We start from the raw sequence: 13,883 nt of genomic DNA on the forward strand, positions 1-13,883 counted from the left end.
GGTCCCAAGCCTGCCCATGTCATCAACACTCGCCGGGGCAACCCTCTGGGAGGCAGCCTGCTAATTGATCACCTCCACATTCACTGTCCTATTAATGATGGCAGTCTGGCTCTGAGGCTGTAGGCCCAATCAGAGGGCCTTCAGTGATGTCAGACCGGCTGCCTCACCAGGAGAGGTGGGCCCTGCTGAAACAGGCAGGCGAGGGCCCCTCAACATGAAGATGCCCTCGGCTGCCTGCAGAGGAGTAATAAAATAATGAGGCCTGAAGCCAGTAGGACCATCAGGTTGGAGGTGGCACCCCTCCACAGGATTATTCATGGGCAGGGCTGCAGCCGTTCATGCCTGTGGCTCTGTCATTGGGGCATGGAGTCTCCGGCTCCGATGGTCCCCTGGTCTGCTGCCGGAAGGCCACCTCCATTGAGCTGGGGGCTTCCACACTTGGGGGTGGGGAGGCCACTCCGACATTGGTAAAATACCAGCACCGGCTCAAAATGGCCCCTAAGTGGGGCCTTCATTGCTCTAATTGACTGCCCGTCTCCATGTAACCAGCAGCCGACCTGGTTCCCAGTCCGCCCCTGGGAAAGTACCCCAGAGGCGGGAATGTGTCAGGGAGCTGTATCAAAGCAGCTCGCCCCTATTTTCCCAGTCGGCCCACCTCCAACCCAGAACCCCGCCTCCATGGCGCTGGGAAAATTTATCCCAGACTGAGATAGATCTAGAGACAGAGAGAGAGAGAGAGCGAGCGTGTGGCAGAAACAGAGTAACAGGGGGAGAGAGAGAGAGAGAGAGACATAATGAGAAAAAACAGTGAGGGGGGATGGAATGTGAGAGAAACACAAAGAAGCAGAGACAGAGTGAAACACACAAAGAGCGACAAACAGGGAGAGAGAGAGATAGAAACACACACTCACCAAGACATAAACAGAGAAGCACACATAACGACAGAGACAAATAGATACATACAGAAAGCGAGAGAGAGAGAGACACACACTCACAGGTAAAGATACACAGAGAGACAAGCACACAGTGACAGTGAGAGACAGAGAGAGGGTGAGAGAATGAGTGAGTGACAGAGAGTAAGTGAAACAGAAAGCAGAGGATATAAAAACAAGAAATGCTTGAAATACTCAGCAGTTCTGGCAGCATCTGTGGAGAAAGTAGCAGAGTCATTTCAGGTCAGTGACCCTGCAGAACGCGCAGAAATTAGAAATGTGAAAGGTTTTAAGCAAGTGAAGCGGGGATGCGGCAAGGGATAACAAAGGAGAAGGTGTAGATAGGACAAGGTCACAGAGAATAACCGACCAGAAGGTCATGGAACAAAGGCATACACTATGTTAATGGTGTGTTGAAAGACAAAGCATTAGTACAGATAGAATGTTAATGGACTGAAAACTGAACAGACACAAGTACAAACATGAAAAAAACAGTAGAAACAAACTAAAATAAAAACAAAAGAAAAGAAAAAATAACTAAAAATAAAAGTAAAATGGGGGGCCCGTCATGCTCTGAAATTATTGAACTCAATGTTCAGTCCGTAAGGCTGTAGTGTGCCAAATCGGTAAATGAGATGCTGTTCCTCGAGCTTGCGTTGATGTTCACTGGAACACTGCAGCAATCCCAGGACAGAGATGTGAGCATGAGAGCAGGGGAGAGTGTTGAAATGGCAAGCAACCGGAAGCTCGGGGTCCTGCTTTCAGACCGAGCAGAGGTGTTCCGCGAAGTGGTCACCCAGCCTCCGTTTGATCTCCCCAGTGTAGAGGAGACCACATTATACTACATTGAAAGAAATACCAGTAAATCACTGCTTCACCTGAAAGGAGTGTTGGGGCCTGGGATAGTGAGGAAAGAGGAGGTAAAAGTGCAGGTATTACACCTCCTGCGTTTGCAGGGGAAGGTGCCATGGGAAGGGGACGAGGTGGTTGGGCTAATGGAGGAGTGGACCAGGGAATTGCGGAAGGAACGATCTTTTCAAAATACTGACAGAGGAAAGGAGGGGAAGATGTGTTTGGTAGAGAGCAGAGGATATTGTACAGCACCTGCACTGGAAGCAGTCAGTGTGGTTAACGTTCGGTAAAGGAACCAAGCTCAGACTGAGTAAGTAAACCCCAATCCTCTGTTATTAATCCTTTAAATACTGAAACTTTCTAAAACACAAATGCTGAATAGTGGAAGGTGTTAGTAAGGAGCTGCAGTCAATGAAATGGTTCATTGAAGAGCACTGTGTATAACAGGGTGCCCAGCTGTATTTCTTTAGTTACATTCCCCCTTTAACCAGCAAGATATAAGTAACCAACTTTTACCGAGTGTGCAGAGGAGATCTGGACGTTTGCAGACTGTGGTCACATTCCTGCTCCATGGAGTGAAATCCCTCACTAGACTCCTGCCAGTCTCAGTGAGAGCTCTGGGTCTCTGTCACAGTCTCTGATATAACTGATCTCAGCACCAGCACAGGGAGATACCGAGGTCCCACCTCCCCCAGCTTTAACTCTGCTCTGTCCACTCCCTGCTTATCTCTTGTCAAAGTTCTGATGACAAACAGTGACAGCAGGGCTCCCAATCCAGTGGCTTCAGTGTCCCAGGGTTTTGGGGAGACTCTCAGTTGCTTTCTCTTTGGGTGAAGTTCAGGCAGATATTTATCTCTGAACCAACATCACTAAAAATGTTCATTTACCTCATCGGTGTTTGTGGGATCTTGCTGTGCACAAATTGTCTGCCACATTTCCGACATTCCAACAGTGACTGCTCTTTAAACAAGTCCTTCATTGTCTGTAAATGACTTTGGGAGGTCCTGAGGTGTGAAATACTCGATATAAATACAAGTCTTTCTTTTCTTTTTATTAACCGGGAGCTCCCACAATACCCTGTTGATTAAAGCTGAACCCAGCAGAAAATCCACAGAAAACTGACTAATGTTTGTCTGATTTGTCTGTGTGTTTATTAGACATGACTGAGCAGATAGCAAGAGTTTCAGCAGCAACAAAGGTGTTACTCTAGTGCCCCTCCCACTTTCCCCATCGACTTACAAAATACTTACAGGGAAAGGGCTCAGCACCTGCCATCGACTGGTTAAATGTCACCCCTCTAGACTACAGGTCTCCCGCAATCTGCTCTCCATCTCTCTCCTGAAGGCACTATCTCTGGCTGGGTCACAGCTCCACCCTCCCCAAGTGGCCTCATTCCTCCAAGTGTGAGCCGGGTGGTTGAGAATGGCAGGCTATTCGACTGTGAGGTTTTAGTGTTGTCTCAGTGGGTCGCACTCTCACCTCTGAGTCAGAATGTCGTGGCTTCAGGTCCTACTCCAGAGACTGGAGCACGTAATCCAGGCTGACACTGCAGTGCAGTATTGAGGGAGTGCTGCACTGTCAGAGGTGCTGTCTTTCAGTTGAGACAAACTGACGTCTGCCCTCTCAGGTGGATGTAAAGGATCCCACTGCGCTATTAGAAGAGCAGGGGAGTTCTCCTCGGTGTTCTGGACAATGTTTATCACTCAACCAACAGCACTGAAAATCAGATTATCTGCTCATTATCACTCAGCTGTCTGGGATCTTGCTGTGCACAATCAGCCGTAAAACACTTTGGGATATCCTGAGGTGGTGACAGGTGCTATAGAAATGCAAGTCTTTCTTTGAGTTTGGAGGCTCCTGATCCTGACCCTCGCGCACACTCTCACCTTCCTGGGGTCATGGGATCATTTGGAGCAGTGACCCTGCCTGACCCCAGTACACAGAAACTGATTATAACCTCACCCTTGACCTCACCCCAGTGCTCGGCAGGAAGCTTTCAAATGAAATCTAGAACCTTCTACACCGACACCCAACATGAATCCTTTCTGACATGTGTTGATACAAGTCTGCTCCAGTGTTCTCGGAGAAAGTTCTCCGGATGTGTGTGTGATCTGAGATTTGTTAACACTGAGCCTGTTTCCTCCGGATAGACTGATCTATAGTTCGAGCTTCCTGTCAGGTTAACAGTGTCTTAAAGGGACACTGAGTCTTTAAACACTCTTACTATTAACCATTTCAGTGCTGAATTGGTGATTAACCTTCATTAGAGACGTTTAAACAGAGAAACACAAAGATTTACCATTCGGCCCATGGTTTCCATGCCAGCTGAAAATGAGCTCACCAGCCTAATCCCACTTTCCAGCTCTTATTCCCATATCCCTGTAGGTTTCACCTCAAGTGCATATCCAAGTGTTTTTTTAAATGTAATGAGAGTTTCTGTCTCTACCATCCTTTCAGGCAGTGAGTTCCAGACCCCCAACACCCTCTGGGTGAAAATATTACTCCTCAATTCACCTCTCATCCTTCCACCAATTAATTTAAATCTATGCCGCTGGGTTATTGACCTCTCTGCTGCGGGAAGTAGGTCCTTCCTATCCACTCTATCTAGGCCCCTCATAATTTTATACACCTCAATTAAATCTCCCCTCAGCCTCCTCTGTTCCAGAGATAACAATCCCAGCCGATCCTATCTTTCCTCATAGGTAAAATTCTCCATTCCTGGTAACATCCTCGTAAATCTCCTCTGTACCCCCTCTTGTTTGATCACATCCTTCCTGTAATGTGGTGACCAGAACTGTACACAGTTTTCTAGCTGTGGTCTAACTAGTGTTTTCTACAGTTCTGGCATAACCTCCTTACCCTTATACTCCAGGCCTCAGCGAATAAGGGCAAGCATCCCGTAAGCCTTCTTAACCACCTTATCTAGCTGTCCTGCTACCTTCAGGGATCTGTGGACATGAACTCCAAGGTCCCTCAGTTCCTCTACACTTCTCAGTATCATCCCATTTATTGGATATTCCTTTGCCTTGTTTGTCCTCCCCAAATGCATCACCTCACATTTCTCTGGACTGAATTCCATTTGCTATTTTTCTGCTCACCTGACCAGTCCATTGATATCTTCCTGCAGTCTACAGCCTTTTTCCTCATTATCAACCGCAAGGCCTATTTTTTATCATCAGCAAACTTCTTTATCATGCCTCCTACATTTAAATCTAAATCATTGATATATACTATAAATAACAGGGGACCCAGTACTGACCTGCAGAACCCCACTATAAACAGCTTTCCACTCACAAAAACACCCACCGACAATAAAACTTGGCTTCCTGTCACTGACTCAATTTTGGATCCAATTTCCCATGGATCCCATGGGCTTTTAATTTTCTGATCAGTCTACCATGTGGGATCTTATCAAAAGCCTTGCTAAAATCCATGTGGACTATATCAAACATGCTGCCCTCATTGACACTCCTTGTAACCTCAAGAAATGTAATCTAGTTTGTCAGACATGACCTCACTTAACAAATCCATGCTGACTGTCCTGAATTAATCCTGTGCTTCTCTAAATGATGGTTTTTACTGTCTCTCAGAACTTTTTCCAATAATTTTCCCGCTGCCGAGGTTATGCTGACTGATCTGTAATTACTTGTTCCATCCATTCTTTCCTTTTTAAACAACAGTACAACATTAACAGTCCTCAGGCACCATGCCTTTAACCAGAGAGGATTGGAAAATGAGGATCAGAGCCTCCGCTATTTCTCCCATTGCTTCCTTTGCAGCCTGGGATACATTTCACCTGGGCCTGGTGATTTATCCATTTTCAAGGATGTGAAACACCTCAAAACACTCCCACAGGGGATGCTGAGACCAAGTGGGCCCACATCAGAGACGCCATCTATGAGTCAGCTTTGACCACCTACGGCAAAAGTGCGAAGATAAATGCAGACTGGTTTCAATCTCATAATGAAGAGCTGGAACCTGTCATAGCCGCTAAGCGCATTGCACTGTTGAACTACAAGAAAGCCCCCAGCGAGTTAACATCCGTAGCACTTAAAGCAGCCAGAAGCACTGAAATAAGAACAGCCAGGCGCTGCGCAAATGACTACTGGCAACACCTATGCAGTCATATTCAGCTGGCCTCTGACACAGAAAACATCAGAGGAATGTATGATGGCATTAAGAGAGCTCTTGGGCCAACCATCAAGAAGATCGCCCCCCTCAAATCTAAATGAGGGGACACAATCACTGACCAAAGCAAGCAAATGGACCGCTGGGTTGAGCACTACCTGGAACTGTACTCCAGGGAGAATGCTGTCACTGAGATCGCCCTCAATGCAGCCCAGCCTCTCCCAGTTATGGATGAGCTGGGCATACAGCCAACCAAATCGGAACTCAGTGATGTCATTGATTCTCTAGCCAGCGGAAAAGCCCCTGGGAAGGACAGCATTACCCCTGAAATAATTAAGAGTGCCAAGCCTGCTATACTCTCAGCACTACATGAACTGCTATGCCTGTGCTGGGACGAGGGAGCAGTACCACAGGACATGCGCAATGCCAATATCATCACCCTCTATAAAAACAAAGGTGACCGCGGTGACTGCAACAACTACTGTGGAATCTCCCTGCTCAGCATAGTGGGGAAAGTCTTTGCTCGAGTCGCTCTAAACAGGCTCCAGAAGCTGGCCGAGTGCATCTACCCTGAGACACAGTGTGGCTTTCGTGCAGAGAGATCAACCATTGACATGCTGTTCTCCCTTCGTCAGATACAGGAGAAATGTCGCGAACAACAGATGCCCCTCGACATTGATCTCACCAAAGCCTTTGACCTCGTCAGCAGACGTGGTCTCTTCAGACTACTAGAAAAGATTGGATGTCCACCAAAGCTACTAAGTATCATCACCTCATTCCATGAAAGGCACAATTCAACATGGTGGCTCATCAGACCCCTTTCCTATCCTGAGTGGCGTGAAACAGGGTAGTGTTCTCGCACCCACACTTGTTGAGATTTTCTTCTCCCTGCTGCTTTCACATGCGTTCAAGTCTTCGGAAGAAGGAATTTTCCTCCACGCAAGATCAGGGGGCAGGTTGTTCAACCTTGCCCGTCTAAGAGCAAAGTCCAAAGGCGGCACAGTGGCTAGCACTGCAGCCTCACAGCTCCAGGGACCCGGGTTCGATTCCGGGTACTGCCTGTGTGGAGTTTGCAAGTTCTCCCTGTGTCTGCGTGGGTTTTCTCCGGGTGCTCCGGTTTCCTCCCACATGCCAAAGACTTGCAGGTTGATAGGTAAATTGGCCATGATAAATTGTCATTAGTATAGGTAGGTGGCAGGGAAATATAGGGACAGGTGGGGATGTTTGGTAGGAATATGGGATTAGTGTAGGATTAGTATAAATGGGTGGTTGATGTTCGGCACAGACTCGGTGGGCCAAAGGGCCTGTTTCAGTGCTGTATCTCTAATCTAATCTAATCTATGGAAAGTCCTCATCAGGGAACTCCTCTTTGCTGACGATGCTGCTTTAACATCTCACACTGAAGAGTGCCTGCAGAGTCTCATCGACAGGTTTGCGGCTGCCTGTAATGAATTTGGCCTAACCATCAGCCTCAAGAAAACAAACATCATGGGGCAGGACGTCAGAAATGCTCCATCCATCAATATTGGCGACCACGCTCTGGAAGTGGTTAAAGAGTTCACCGACCTAGGCTCAACTATCACCAGTAACCTGTCTCTAGATGCAGAAATCAACAAGCGCATGGGTAAGGCTTCCACTGCTATGTCCAGACTGGCCAAGAGAATGTGGGAAAATGGCGCACTGACACGGAACACAAAAGTCCGAGTGTATCAAGCCTGTGTACTCAGTACCTTGCTCCATGGCAGCGAGGCCTGGACAATGTATGTCAGCCAAGAGCGACGTCTCAATTCATTCCATCTTTGCCTCCGGAGAATACTTGGCATCAGGTGGCAGGACCGTATCTCCAACACAGAAGTCCTCGAGGCGGCCAACATCCCCAGCTTATACACACTACTGAGTCAGCGGCGCTTGAGATGGCTTGGCCATGTGAGCCGCATGGAAGATGGCAGGATCCCCAAAGACACATTGTACAGCGAGCTCGCCACTGGTATCAGACCCACCGGCCGTCCATGTCTCCGCTTTAAAGACGTCTGCAAACGCGACATGAAATCCTGTGACATTGATCACAAGTCCTGGGAGTCAGTTGCCAGCATTCGCCAGAGCTGGCGGGCAGCCATAAAGGCGGGGCTAAAGTGTGGCGAGTCGAAGAGACTTAGCAGTTGGCAGGAAAAAAGATAGAGGCGCAAGGGGAGAGCCAACTGTGTAACAGCCCCGACAAACACATTTTTCTGCAACACCTGTGGAAAAGCCTGTCAGTCCAGAATTGGCCTTTATAGCCACTCCAGGCGCTGCTCCACAAACCACTGACTATCTCGAGAGACAATGGGTAAGCGCCTGGAGGTAAGGAGGCAAAGAGGAAAGACCTTAATATTTCCTCCCTCACTAAGTTTATCCCATCCAAGATTTCACGCTCCTCCTCTTTAACTACAATGTCTGCTTTGTCACTCTCTGTGAAAAAAGGCACAAAGTATTCATTCAGAAACATGTCCACATCCTCCGCCTCCACACACAGGTTAGGCTTTTGGACTCTAATTGACCCCACTCTTTTCTTAGTGATTCTCCGGCTCTTTATGATTAAACATCTTTGGATTGTCCTTGAATTTATTAGCCAATATTTTTTCATGTCCTCTCTTTGTTTCCCTAATTTCCTTTTCAATTTCACCCCTGAACTCTCTATACGCCTCTAAGTTTTCTGCAGTATCGAGCTCTCAGTATCCGATATAAGTTTCCCTTTTGTACCTTATCCTACTGTGTATGCTCTTTACCATCTGCGGTAAATGGAGATTTGGGAGTCTCACCCTTTTTCTTTGTGGGAACATGTTTGTTCTGAGCCCTCACTATCTCCTCCTTGAATGCCTCCCACTGCTCTGACACTGATTTACCTTCAAGTAGCTGTTTCCAGTCTAATTCTGACAAATCACATCTCAGCTTAGTAAAATTGGCCTTTCCCCAGTTTAAAACATTTACTCTTGGTCCATCTTTATCCTTTTCTATAACTGCTCTAAATCTAACTGAATTATAATCACTGCCACTAAAACACTCTCACATTGATCCCCTTCCACCTGCCCAGATTCATTCCTGAAAACTAAGTCCAGAACTGTATCTTCTCTTGTTGGTCTTTCTACTAACGAGAAAAGTTCTCCCGAATGTATTTTAGGAATTCTGCGCCCTCTGTACCTTTTATACTGAATTTATCCCAGTTAATATTTGGAAAGTTGAAATCCCCTCCTATTACTGGCCTGTTGTTTCTGCACTTTTCAGTAATTTGCCGACACATTTGCTCTTCTCTCTCCCTCTGACTGTTTGAGGGTCTATAGCAGGAGTCTGGAACCTGCGGCTCCGGAGCCACATGTGACTCTTTAACAGCTCATTTACAGCTGCCAACCTTTTCCAGTTGGATCACATTAACATGAAAAAGGCCGAAAAAAAATTAAATCAAGAAAATCAAGACTCTGGGTACTGCCTGTGTGGAGTTTGCAAGTTCTCTCTGTGACTGCATGGGTTTCCTCCGGGTGCTCCGGTTACCTCCCACATGCTAAAGACTTGCGGGTTGGTAGGTAAATTGGCCATTGTAAAAATTGCCCCGAGTGTAGGTAGGTGAGAGGAAAAATCAAATTAATGTAGGATTAGTATAAATGGGTGGTTGATGGTCCGTGCGGACTCGGTGGGCCAAAGGGCCTGTTTCAGTGCTGTATGACTCTATGACTCTCTAAAAGTAAACCGTGTTTTTATTGTGGGGATAAAAGGCTAATCATTATATTGCACTTTATAGTTTCAAATGATTATTTAAATGAAAAGCATGATCATTGTCTAAATGAACTTGTTTGAGTGGTACAGCTTCCATTGGAGGAACAGCTTTTATGTTTGTGACCATTATTGTTTCTAATATCACTGAGATGATAAATTATTCTGCTATTAGAAACTTCTTTTTTATTACGAGAATCAATAGCTGAAAAAATTGTCTGAATTCTGCACGTCTGAATTTAAATTTTTTTTTAAAATTTTTACTTTACTGACAAAATTATTCTGCTATTAGAAACTTCTTTCTAATTACGAGAATCAATAGTTGAAAAAATTGTCTTGATTCTACACATCTGAAGTTAAAATTTTTTTTTAAGATGACTTTACTGACAAAATGATACTTAGAAAAAGTCAAAAAGCACAATTGCCGGAGTTTTACGCCCCCCAAACAAGTGGAGAAGTGACGGGGGTGGGGAGTCTAAAATTGAGTGGGAGGCCGGGGGTCTATTCCCGACCCCCTCCCACCCGTGCTCCAATTTTACACGGCGCCAGCATCGAGAAAAAGCCCACTCACCTCAGGCCAATCGACTGGACAATTAACTGGCACTTAAGGGCCTCCGCCCACTGCCTTGGGTATTTTATCCTTGACTGGTGGGAGGCTGAGGACTCAAAACCCCTGCCTATTGAAACCAGGAGGCCTTCTTGCAGGCTGTTGAGGGAGGGCCTCCTGATCGGGCACCCTGCGCCTCACGGAGAGCCACCCCCGAAGCCCCAACCGCTCCTAACACACAACATTCCCCCCACCCCCTAACTGACCACCCCCCCCCCCTTGCCTCGCTGGGACCAAACCGATTATTTTCGGTGAGGCCCTAAAAACCTACCTTTTTTCCAGAGCCATCCGTCACCTTGCTCGCAATGGCTGGGTGTAGTCCCAGCACTGGCCACTGCTCCCAATGGGACTAAGAGCTGCCAGCCCACTGATTGGTTGGCAGCTCCATTAGGCGGGACTTCCTGCCTCAAGAAGCTGGAAGTCCCGCCCAAGACCAATTGAAGGCCTGGGGAGTGAAAAGTCCCGGTCTGGCTCCCCAGGCCCAGTGGAGGCAGCCTCGCTATCGACTTTCCAGCCGGTGGACAGGCCTCGTGTCCAAGGAAAATTTCCTGCCATTTATTCAGGCCTATTTGATTTTGATTTTTTTTCTCGATAGATAAATTCTAGACATGTACTTTATTTATTATATTTACAAAGTCTTCATTCTCCCAGAGACACTTGGCAATTTAGCAGGTATTAGGTTTAGAAATGCTGAATTTTGGTCTTGACGTTCCCAGTAGTTTCTATTTTCGGTAATATTTTTGAGAAAAGGTAATAACGGTACTGAGCCCTGGTCTATACATAGTGCAGCAAAGTGATTGCCCCTTTTTGTGTTCCTATGTTCAAGCATACGGCTTCATTTGATGATCCTGCGGGAACATCATTCCTCCTCATATATGAAAAATAATACAAATTAGGAACAGGAGTAGGCCATTCGGCCCCTCGAGTCTGCTCTATCATTCAATAAGATCATGGCTGATCTGTTTATGTCTCGAAGTCCACACTCCCATCTACCCCCGATAACCTTTGATTCCCTTGCCTAACAAGAATCTATCTACCTCTGCCTTAAAAATATTCACTGACTCCGCCTGCACCACTTTCTGAGGCAGAGAGTTCCAAACCCTCTGAAAGAAAACATTTCTCCTCATCTCTGTCCTAAAAGGACGACCTCTAATTTTAAATCAGTGCCCGCTAGTTCTGGACTCACCCACAAGAGGAAACATCCTCTCCACATGCACCTTTTCAAGACTGTTCAGGATCTTATAAACTTCAATCAATTCTCCCCTCACTCTTCTAAACTCCAGTGAAAACATCCCAGTCTGTCACAGCTGTGATTTTTTTGATCAATATTGCGACCCCCCCCCCCCCTCCTTTTTTTATCCCCCTCTCTATCCCATCTGAAAACCCAGTATCAGGAACGTTGAGCTGCCGTTCCTGCCCTTCTTTAAGTCATGTTTCAGTAATAACTACCATATCATACTTCCAAGAGCAGTCGAACACAATTTAACCAGCTGAACATCAAACCATCCAGTGTCTTCGTATTTTAGAATAAACTTAGCAAATGAGGCAAAAAAGAAGCAAATTAAGAATCAGTGATGCTCATTTCTAATGATTCAACACCAGCTGAAGTTCATTAACTCAGCTGTCTGTTATCTGATGTGACACATCCAAACATAGAAACACCCACAGAAACATACAGATAAATATACACATCGAACACACAAATATACAGACAGAAGACACAAATATACACAGACAACACATAAATATATACATGCAGCACAGAAATACACACAAAACACACAAACACACAGTGATTATAAATTTTTTTCTCTTTCAGGCCAAGAGAAGTCTCAGCCCACACTGACCCTGCTGCCCCCCTCCCCGGAGGAGGTCAAGGCCAAGGGCACTGCCACCCTGGTGTGCCTTGCCAATCACTTCTATCCCGATGAAGTAGGGGTAGAGTGGAAGAAGGATGGTGTCGTCATTTCGGCCGGGGTTCAGACTAACAACTACCTGCGAGCTTCGGATAGCACCTACAGTGTCAGCAGCCTGCTGACCATCTCTGGCTCCGACTGGGAGTCCAACGCACGCTATTCCTGTGCCCTTACCCACAAGACCCTGTCCTGTCCCATCAGTAAGAGTGTCAGCAGATCAGAATGTGTGTAGCGTGTTAGAGACAGTCTGCTGAGGAGACACAACTTTAAATATAACAGGGGTGAGCTGGGAGGACAAAAGTCATTGTCAGCACGGAATTTCAACTCTCTTCCTTCTTGTGACTGGGTCTGAGACACTTCTGAGGATCAGGGGTTAAGGCACGAAATTGGGACAGTGTAGAGGGAGCTTTACTCTGTATCTAACCCATTTTATTTTTCTTTTTTTCTTTATTAAAAACAGAAATAAACAAAAACTCAAATTAAAATGCCATTTTCGGCGTCGACAATGCACTCCAGTCCCTGCGGTGCCCACCGGTCGCGGAAGGCCTCAAGCGTACCGGCGGATACCGCATGCTCCTTCTCCAGGGACACCCGGGCGCGAACGTAACCGCAGAAGAGGGGCAGGCAATCGGGGATGACGGACCCCCCGACGGCCCGCAACCTGGACCTGTGAATTGCCACCTTGGCCAGGCCCAGGAGCAGACCGACGAGGAGATCCTCCTCCCGGCCCAAACCCCTCCGCACCGGGTGCCCAAAGATCAGGAGCGTGGGACTGAAGTGCAGCCAGAATTTGAGGAGCAGCCCCTTCAGATACTCATAGAGGGGCTGCAACCTCGCACACTCCGTATAAACATGGAACACGGACTCGTCCAGGCCGCAGAAAGTACAGGTGGCCTGGGAGTCCGTGAACCTACTTAAAAGCCTATTGCACGGGACTGCTCTGTGCAGCACCCTCCACCCCAAGTCCCCGATGTAAAGAGGGAAGACTCCCGCGTAGAGAGACCTCCATCGGGGTTTCCCCTCACCGCCAGATGGCAACGTGGACCGCCAGGGCGTGGCCGGCCAGCTGACGATGGCGAGGAAGTGGATAGTGTGCAGGAACAGCCCGTACAGGAAACCCCTCCGTGCCATTCCAATCGAAAAGGTATACGTGATCCACCCTGTCGAACGCCTTCTCCTGATCGAGGGAGAGAAAGGCGACCGACTGACCAGTCCTCTGGGAAAGATGGATCAGGTCCCGGACCAGGTGGATGTTGTCTTGGATGGACCGGCCCGGGACCGTGTAGGACTGGTCGGGGTGGATCATGTGGGCCAGCACGGAGCCCAGGCGGGTAGACATAGCCCGGGCAAAGATCTTATAATCCGTGCTGAGGAGGGAGACCGGACGCCAGTTTTTAAGCAGGCGGAGATTGCCCTTCTTCGGCAGCAGGACGATGACCGCCCTGCGCCACGAGAGGGGCATCTCCCCGGTCGCCGGGCTTTCCCCCAGGACCCGCGCGTAATCGTCCCCCAGGACGTCCCAGAACGCCCTGAGGAACTCCACGGTCAACCCATCCAGCCCTGGGGATTTGCCTCGAGAGCTGGTGGAGGGCACCAGTCAGTTCTGCCAACGTGAGCGGAGCCTCCAATCATTCGGCGTCCTCCGGGCTGACCTGCGGCAGGTCCTCCCACAAAACTCTGCGCGCATCCTCGCTGGACGGATCC

General features: G+C 47.8%; 1 gene segment (V, D, J or C); it reads left to right on the forward strand.

Moving 5' to 3' along the window:
- Positions 1-12,418, forward strand: part of LOC137373123 (Ig kappa chain V region Mem5-like) — a 66,608-nt gene extending 54,190 nt beyond the window's left edge. Inside the window, 2 exon segments of the C gene segment in view lie at positions 2,062-2,094; positions 12,083-12,418. Of these exon segments, the coding sequence occupies positions 2,062-2,094; positions 12,083-12,411 (362 nt within the window).
- Positions 12,419-13,883: the final 1,465 nt, after the last annotated feature.

Source organism: Heterodontus francisci, chromosome 8, assembly GCF_036365525.1.
Source record: "Heterodontus francisci isolate sHetFra1 chromosome 8, sHetFra1.hap1, whole genome shotgun sequence".
NCBI lineage: Eukaryota > Metazoa > Chordata > Chondrichthyes > Heterodontiformes > Heterodontidae > Heterodontus > Heterodontus francisci.